Source organism: Phlebotomus papatasi, chromosome 2 (assembly GCF_024763615.1).
Source record: "Phlebotomus papatasi isolate M1 chromosome 2, Ppap_2.1, whole genome shotgun sequence".
NCBI lineage: Eukaryota > Metazoa > Arthropoda > Insecta > Diptera > Psychodidae > Phlebotomus > Phlebotomus papatasi.
In genome coordinates, this window is record NC_077223.1 from 54,028,262 (window position 1) to 54,037,158 (window position 8,897).

General features: G+C 36.4%; 2 protein-coding genes across 2 annotated transcripts in view; one reads left to right on the forward strand and one right to left on the reverse strand.

The window, feature by feature from the left end:
- Positions 1-8,897, reverse strand: part of LOC129801718 (rhodanese domain-containing protein CG4456) — an 887,636-nt gene that overhangs the window by 465,755 nt on the left and 412,984 nt on the right. The gene's annotated exons all lie outside the window — the stretch shown is intronic.
- Positions 142-8,800, forward strand: LOC129801670 (WASH complex subunit 2). Its single transcript, XM_055846933.1, has 4 exons — positions 142-227; positions 294-2,253; positions 6,948-8,300; positions 8,385-8,800. Exons 1-4 carry the CDS (start codon positions 225-227, stop codon positions 8,477-8,479), a joined length of 3,411 nt encoding a protein of 1,136 aa, XP_055702908.1. The 5' UTR covers positions 142-224; the 3' UTR covers positions 8,480-8,800.

The following is an 8,897-nucleotide window of genomic DNA, read 5'->3' on the forward strand; positions in this document are numbered from 1 at the left end:
TTGATTTTTTGAGATCATATTCTCGAGATTGCAAACTACCGGAAACGTTTCTTGATTTTGCGCGGGAATTTTCATTGAATGAAACATAAAACATTGATGAAACATCGTACTCCACCTGACATTTAACCCACTTGAAGTTTTTACAATTTTTCAGTTTAGGAAGTGTCACAATAAGTTTTTCATGGAATTTTTTGTGCATTTCTTTTCGCAATTTTATCCATGAAATGGTAAGTGTTCTGGATCCAAATGCCTCGCAATCTTTGAAGGAACCTCTCTAAATGCTAATTTCACAGAATCCGTCGTCGGCGAGAGCAGAGGAGATTCGTGCCGAGGCGAAAAATTGGTCCCTCGCAGGAGACTCAAAACTTCTGGATTACATGAAGGATATCTCCCGAAATCTGGAAGTGAGATGTCGAGAGACAGAACTTAGGATCAACCAAATGTACCTAAGTGGTGAGGAAGTGAATGTGCAATTGGGGAATGTAACAAATCGTCTCCTGGCACTGCAGCATACTCAGTTTGTAGAAAATCGTGTGCAGGAGGATGAGGATGTGCCCGGAACCACTGAGAAAAAGACTGAAAGAGATCCGGAACCACGTCAATTGTCGCCAATGTCCTCCATCAAGAGTATTTTGGCAGAATCTGTAGCATGTCTCAACAAGTGCTATGAGAAAATTGAGGTACAACTCGATGAGGATAGCGATGATGACGATGAACCTGGGAAAAGTGTAGTGTTTCGTCCCAGAGATCCATTTGCTCACCGACCATTGCCATTCCTCATCGGATCGAAGGAATTCAAGGAGAAGTGGCACGTGGGACTTGTGGATTCGGAATCTGACACTGAAAATGAAGCAGAAGATCAGTACTCAGAGTCTGGCTCAGAATCCGGACACTCTGTCTCACTGCGGAGTGCTGGTGGGAATATATCAGGGTCAGAAGCTGACTCCGTTTGGGGTCTACAAGCTACCAGTAATGCCTTAGCTCACAAAAGTGCCTCTCAAATCTCTTTGGAAGATGATCGTTTCTCCAAGGTTTCTGATCAACCGGAGATCTTTAATCCAGTTCCTGCCCAGAGAGCTTACTTTCAACCACCTAAGCTCACACCTCGAACTAATCCTCCGGCGAATCCTGTTACAAATCTCTTCTCAAGTTCACCACCAAAAGTGCCAAGTACGTCAAAGGCTCCGGGATTGTTCGATGACCTCGTAGGGGATGACTTTGATACACCTGCTGCAAAAACTGACTCTAAACCTCCCAGATTCTTCCGTGATCAGCCTGATTCACGGAAAACAGTGAACTTGTTTGATGATGAACCTCCTGAATTTGAAGCTCCACCGAAATCTTCGAACCAGAAATCAAATCAAACGGGACTGTTCCTGGATTCTGACAATGATGAAGACAAGGATGTTTTTGTGCCTCCAACACGTCCTCAGAAGAAAGAAGTTCCAGTAATTGCCAAGAAGGTCGATATTTCAACAAATTTGTTCAACGAGGAACCTCCCGTGGATGATTTCCATGAAGTCCTTAAGAAAGCCCCAGTCAATCTGTTTGATGACAATGATGATGAATTTAATTCCTTTATGAGTTCCTTGAGCACGTCAACGAAGAAAAACTCCCAAATAGAAAAGAAGGCTTCGGAAAATTTAACAAAACCTAAATTATCAAATTTATTCGATGATGATGATGAACCAGATGATTTCTTTGATACTCTCCTAAAAGGATCAAAGTCCAAAGTGAAGCCTCAACCAGCAAAAAGAGAAATACAGTCTCAGAAAAAAGATGTGAAAGCTCAGGATATGAAAAACGAAGTTCCCAAGGAGGAAGTTAAAAAGGATGAATCCAAGGCCGAAGTCAAAAAGGATGTGTCTAAGGAGGAAGTTGAAAAAGATGTGCCCAAGGCAGACGTTAAACGTGAAATTCCCATGCAAATAACAAAAACGAACGAAAAACTCCCGACGAAGAGCAAAAATATGAGTTTATTCAATGATTCTGATGATGATGATGATATCTTTGCTGGAGCTAAGAAAAAGACTGAAACAACGAAGAAAGATCAGGATCAAAAGGAGTCATTGGAAGACAAATTGTCAAAGCATGAAACAGTTAGGTCAAGTGCAGACGAAAAGCCTTCTCCAAGTCAAGACAATTTTCCAGAGATTAAAGCCATGCCTGAGGAAAGCCCAGAATCAATTCAAGAAGTACAACGTAATAAAGAACAGAAAGAGATTCTCATTCAGGATCCTCCGCAAAAGTCTGGTGAGTTTATATATCATTTTGCAATTGATAATAAATATCATTTGAAGCGATAGCAGAAACTCCGGAAATGACTCATTCAATACTCACTTGCAATGAATCGTTAAGTCGCTTTCTAGCTATACTACATGGGATTCCTATTTATATTATAAACGTGAATTACGAAATTTTATGATTTCCGGATCGATGTTAAACTTTGCCAAAACTAAACCTGATTTTTAAAGCTGAAAATAATCTAACAATCTAATTTTTACATTGTAAGGAAAACTCAGAAGTAAAAGTGATGGAAGACAACTAATATCTGTTATTTCCTGTTCGACAAATATTTAATTTTGATATTCCTCTTATCCTAGTTTAAAATGTAGGGGTGGATGTGAAAAAAAAGTAAGATTGCAAGAATCTCACTTTATACATTCAGATTTTTTTTTCACGCATTCAAGAACGAAAACGAATGATAAGCTCAGAAAAAGCTTATGGGAGCTAAGATTCTTTGCAAGCGACCTCGAAGTGCCTGTACCTCGAAATACGTGGAAATTCGATTGCGGGTTGAATTTTGAGGGTAGGGGCTCTGGCAAACCTTTTATATCAAGAAAATTTCATATAATCGATATTCACATTCTTTTCTTTCTCAAACGTTTTGCGTATAACTATCCCACTCTTTGGCACTCTTCCTTTTCTTTTTGACCATCACACCAAATTAATTTTGTTAAATCGAATTCTAAGTGCGAAAAATTGAGATAGACATGAGAGAGAAAAGGATGTTAATTTTGATTTCATAAAATTACATGATTTAAAAGGTATACCGTGCCAAAAGCTTTAAGGATCACGTCGAGAAAATTTCATCCGTCACGGTCGCTCAGGATAGTTTGCTCGGCGCAATTCTTGGCTCCGGGACACCTTTGATATCAGGAAAATTTCATGAAGTGGAAATTCGTATCCCTTTTTTCTCAATAGATTTGCATAAGTCTATTCCACTCTTTCGCACTCTTCTTCTTCTTCTTTTAAACATCACTCCAAATTGAATTCGAATTTGGAGTGCGAAAAATCAGATAGATGTACAAAGTATGTGAGAAAGAAAGAGATATGAATTTTGATTTCATGAAATTTTCCTGATCAAAAAGGTGTGCCGGTGCCATACCTCCAAAATTTAACTCACAAATTTACACGTTTTTCGAGTTGCAAGCGTTTCGATGTCGCCTGTAAAGAATCTCAGGTACCATAAGCTTATTTGGGCTATTATTATTATTAATCGTACCTAGACATTTTTTTGTATTACAATGTAATCATTACATGGTGCCTCGTGTTGGAAGAATCTGCTGATAGTAGATCGCCCAGGAACGCCTTCCCCATAGTGAATGCTTCTTCCATGCTCCTGAAGGCTTGTGTGTGGGCAGAGGCGGTGCATTTTATTACGTTTTATCGCAGTGAAAAATTTCTTTTTCTCGACATTCAGTTGCTTGCACCAGGCAGGACTCGAACTCACAGCTGTGAGAGTCGAGTCAGAGATCTCACCGCCCAAGAGCCAACGGTATTGCCTATTGCGCCACTGAGATCCTCAACGAGACTTGGGGCCGTCCCCAAGTCGCCCACTGAGATTTGGGCTTATCACTGGTCATTGTCTAATTCTAAATAGTAGTATAAAGGTAAATGAAAAAGGTATAGAAATCGGTCAATTTTGTTCAATTTTGTTACAGTAAGGATTAGGGTAGGCACAGTGAGGGAAAAGTGCGACTCATCGTTGGAAAGGTCTCGATATCAGCTGGAACATAATAAAATATCATCTAATTTGAAAATAGAAGTTTCAAAATATTCAAGATACAATATTCAATTACTGATTCTTTGTTTAATCATCCTTTTGATTAATTCGTAGGATCTTTTTGTTTAGGATACTTGTAGCATGGAACGAGACCTTTCCAAATGATCGCCCAGAATCAAATTTTGATAATTAAAAGCGGAGTTAGTCATTTTAAGAATTATTTTTTGTTCCCTCATTGGTCGGGTCCAGGAAATTTGGAAATATGTATAGGCTTCAGATCTTAAGATTTTTTGCCATTATGGCTTAACTTCTCTAATTTCTTGTCAGTCATGATTTGTTTTGAAAATTATGACTTAGGATTGATTAGATTATTAAAGGCAAATTAGTTATTAAATTCTGAAAAACTAATAAAATTGGTTGCTATTTAGAATTTTGAGATTTTCAGAAACTAGGCTAAGCCTCTAGTCTCAAGACAAAGGGTCACGAACTTTTATCAAAACTTCTTAAACTAAAGCATAGGGTGCTGTGGGGCTACTTTAACTCGTTAAGGACGATTGGAACACCGATGTGCCATAAAAAAAAACTATTTTTTCCTGACTACCTAAAGTTATTTTTTTCTTATGTTTGTACGTAATTGCAAAGTTGAAGGTTGAAGGAATCTAGGTTTATTATTATTATTCAGATATTTGCTATATAGGGGAACGTAGGCATGGTTCGCACAGAGTGAACCTTCAAACGATGCAAATTCTCTTTTTGTTTGCAAAGAGCTGACCTGCCATTTCTCATCTCGCTTCATGAGCTTAATAAATGATCTATCTTATGATTGCTTGCACGGTTTTGTTTGAAGTCAAGGGGCACAAAATAGATTTATCGCTCAAATTTTTGTGAAACAAGGGACTAACTCAAGCAAGTTGATCCCGTGTCATTCTAATTTCATGAAAATTTGCGCATAATTTAGAATGACAAACGGCTAACTCATAAAAAAACATATTTTGAAAGGTAAAAATATGTATGTTTCGATGTTTATAATAATGCTCATACAAATAGAAAATAATTAAATTGTTTTTATTAACATACTTAATTGAGATAATTATTTATACAAAGTTGAATCTTTCATGCTGTCTCCTGAAAAATGGCTCAGATTCAGTTGGCCCCTTGTAATTTCCAAGGAGCGACATGGAAAACTTTGCAAAAAATCCATTTTCTAAATTCATTTCCTTTTATAATTCTTTAAAAATTTTTCCTACATTTATCTACAATCCTACAATTTTAACCTCATAATTACGTGATTTTCGTCGAAATAAATCTAAAACTAGTTTTTGAACTTGTAATTGTTACTTTATGTATATCACATACGTTAAAGTTTTATACAAGTTTCCAAGTAATAAAATAATATTTAAAAATTTGAAATGTTATATAAAAATCACCATAATATCGATATTTAAGTGTTAAATAATATAATAAAAGCTTGTACTGCCTAATTGCGAGGAAAAAAAAACAATAACACTCGAAATTGTGAAGGTTTTATTTAGTTGACTGAATGCTCATTTTTCGTTTGAACCTCAATATCGAGGTTAAAAAACAATTTGAGAGAAAAGTTGTATATGGGCGAAAATGTAGCTGATTAAATTCTCTATCAAACCCACAAAACAGATTGTTAGGGACAGTCCTAGTTTTCGAGATATTTTTGATCAAAATTGCTAAAAAGTTCGATTTTCCCATGTTTTCTGACATTTATGAGACTACAGCGCCTCTGGTGTCAGTTGTACGAACTTCATCTGTTCAGAGGATTTATCGGGCATATAAAGGAGACCAAATTATTCCATAGTGATAAATAAATCAGTTCAGCAGAATCGGAGATATAGGCACCCAAGTATCAAAAAACGGCAAAAACCGTTTTTCGTAAATACCAGGCGCAAAATCCAAATGAAATCAAAATGATAAGTATTTTCGTAAATCATTTGACCCTAGCAATAGAAAAAATAGCATGAGAACCCAGGGACAAAATCATCGTTGCACAGTGTAATAATAATAGTATACAAATTATTTTTGGAATATCCTAAAAAAGATGGTTTGTGTGGTGGGAAATTAAGGACACCTTTATAGTTCTTTAGTTGACAACTAAAAATGTAGACGAAAAGTGTAAATTTTGTGTACTCTGAAGTTTGGGCGATAAAATGCTTTGCATGCGTAAAAGTCGCGCGATTTCTTTCAATAATTTCTAATAATGATATGTCTGCGTTATTATTATGAGGAATTTGTTCGATTATTCTTAAATAATTCATTCACATATGAACAATCGGTAATTAAGCAACGAGAAACTCAATAAATATTATAGACTCCTATTTATTTAGAATTAAATAAGCTATTTTAATATGAGATAGGAAATTAGAAGGAGTAGAGCAATCTTTATGTTTTTCGATCAAATCCTTGCTATACTTGTGAATGTTCCAGAAATATCGCTTAAGAGTAGATCTAATTTGGAGATCTAGCTTTGGGGTGTGTTCTAATCGGATTTAAATTAAAATTTTGAGATTGTCTCATTTATTTGAGATGGACAAAAAAATATTCGACGAAAAAGTACATTTGAATGTAGGACTTGTATTTTTTCGTGGTATTCTTATTATCTTCATCCATCTGACACTATGAAGAAATCTCAAAATTCCAATTTAGACTTGAATTTAAATCCGAATCAAAATTATCCCCATTGTACCCAATTGTTTTTTTTTCTTTTGGAAAATTGATAACGACTTTTAAAGCGATTTTATTTTGATTTTTTTACTAAAGTGAAAAAGTAGGGTAGAAGAATCCTGTGCCATGCTCCCTGGTGCCACCCCTAGATATATCACTTATTTTCCAATATTTATAATATTGAACGCTTTTATTACTTTTTTTCGTCACGATGAAGTATTTTGTTGAGTATTCCAATCTTTGATTTTAGATGAGGTGAAGAATGTCGCAGATTCCTTTGAGGCCAAACCTCCAGAAGATTGGCTTGAAGCTTCTCAAAATTTCCACGCAGGTCCTCCTCCATTGCCTTCTGATCCTTCTCCCACGAATATATTTAATGAACCACCAGTGGATGAGGAGTTCCCCACTGCGAAGAGAGAATCAAAAGCTCCTGGACTCTTTGATGACCTAGAGGATGATGAGGATGATTTCTTTGTGCCTAAATCACAGTTGGAGAGACCTCATAAATCCACAAATTTGTTTTTATTCGATGATCTTCCGCCTGATGATGATTTGTTTGTTGATCGAAAAGTTGTTTCAGAGGTGTTTTACGATGATTTTGCCGAGAGTTTTCCACCAGAAGTGATTTCGGTGAATGCCACAGGGAATTCCTATCTGTTTAATGATCAACCACCTGCTGATGATTGGCATGAGGAAAAAGTTAAATCAGAGAAAAATTCTTTGTTTTCGACGAGTTCAAGTCAAGATGAACCTGATGAGGTATTTGCCAGTGCGAGGAGTCTAATAAAGTCTCATGAAAATCCAGAGAATCCTCCGGAAGAGCCAATAAACAAGCCCAAAATTGTGCCTAATAAATTAAATAAAACAATGGCAATAAATGTAGCAGCCTTGTTACCTGGAGCCAAGAGGCCATCTTTCAAGAATGCCCAAGAGAGTTCTCGAGACAATCCACCAAATGAGACTTTAGATATTCCACCAGAAAGCCCGAAGGAGAAAGTTGAAGAAGTGTCGAAGAAATTGGATGAAAAAATTGTAGAAGTGACTGATGATTCTGGAGGGTTACTGACGAATCTCAATAAGAATCGAGCAAAAATTCCTCAAAAGAGAAAGCCATCGACAAGGAGAGGTCGTCAAGAAACTTACAGGAAATCCTTGATAGTTGAAAATGATGAAAAACAGGAAAACACTCACAATTCTTTATTTGAAGATGATCCTTCTGAGAAGGATAACATTGGAAAACTTGCGTCAGTGGAGGAGTCTGTAAGAAGCAAGAAACTGCCACAAGTGATCACAGATGATCTTTTTAGTGAGACTGATCCCGAAATTGCGATAGAGACTGAGAAGAAGGAGATTGTGAGGGAAACAAAGGCGATGAAGACTTCAGAAAAACCAAGGAATAGTCTTCAGAAAAATTCTCAGTCAGTGTCTAAGAGTCTCTTTGATAGCGATGATGAGGATGATAGTGATATATTTTCCACGAAAAAGCCCAAAAACATATCAAAATCTACGAGTGAACCAACAAAAATTGCACCAAAGTCAACATCTCTATTCGGTGACTCGGATGATGATGATGATGATCTCTTTGGGACATCAAGTAAGACTAGTGAGTATTGAAAACCACCAATTATGTTTAGGAAATGAGAAAAAAACACCACTTAAAATCCGATAAATCTGCAAATCATTTCAGATAATGTAAAGATCACAGCACCGATCACCAAAGTGGACAAGAAAATTGTGAAAAAATCTGCAGCTGGGGCTGATCCTCTTGCCGATCTCTTCTAATTATCAAGTAAGTCGCGATTGACCCAAAAAACATTTTGTGCTCTTCGATATACCACGGCAAAAGTATCTCAAATTGACTGAATATAATCGAATAAGATCATACTGATGGGTATCACTTAAGCGATAACTTTAAAAAGTACCGTCATAATGTGCCTCTTGAGTCAATAAAAAAGTCACAATTATCGCACTGGTGCAAAGTAATATGTGAAACTGTGTTGCAATGGACAAATATTTGTCCTTCTACGCAGTGTATATATATATAATTTTGATATTTATGTCGTGGTCGATTGAGAAGATTAAATGCGATGAAATTGAACAACATTCCAACCAACGCATCTTCATTTGAGGAGACGGATAAAAATTGTTTATATGAGTATTTAAGATGAGACAGGGAGATCGTTTGCAATTTGTTTTGTAA

Bases quoted from the DNA above. Each gene is read 5' to 3' on its own strand.
- LOC129801670 (XM_055846933.1), top strand. The intron at 2,254-6,947 runs GTGAGTTTATAT...CTTTGATTTTAG, and splicing joins GGATCCTCCGCAAAAGTCTG to ATGAGGTGAAGAATGTCGCA. The intron at 8,301-8,384 runs GTGAGTATTGAA...AAATCATTTCAG, and splicing joins TGGGACATCAAGTAAGACTA to ATAATGTAAAGATCACAGCA.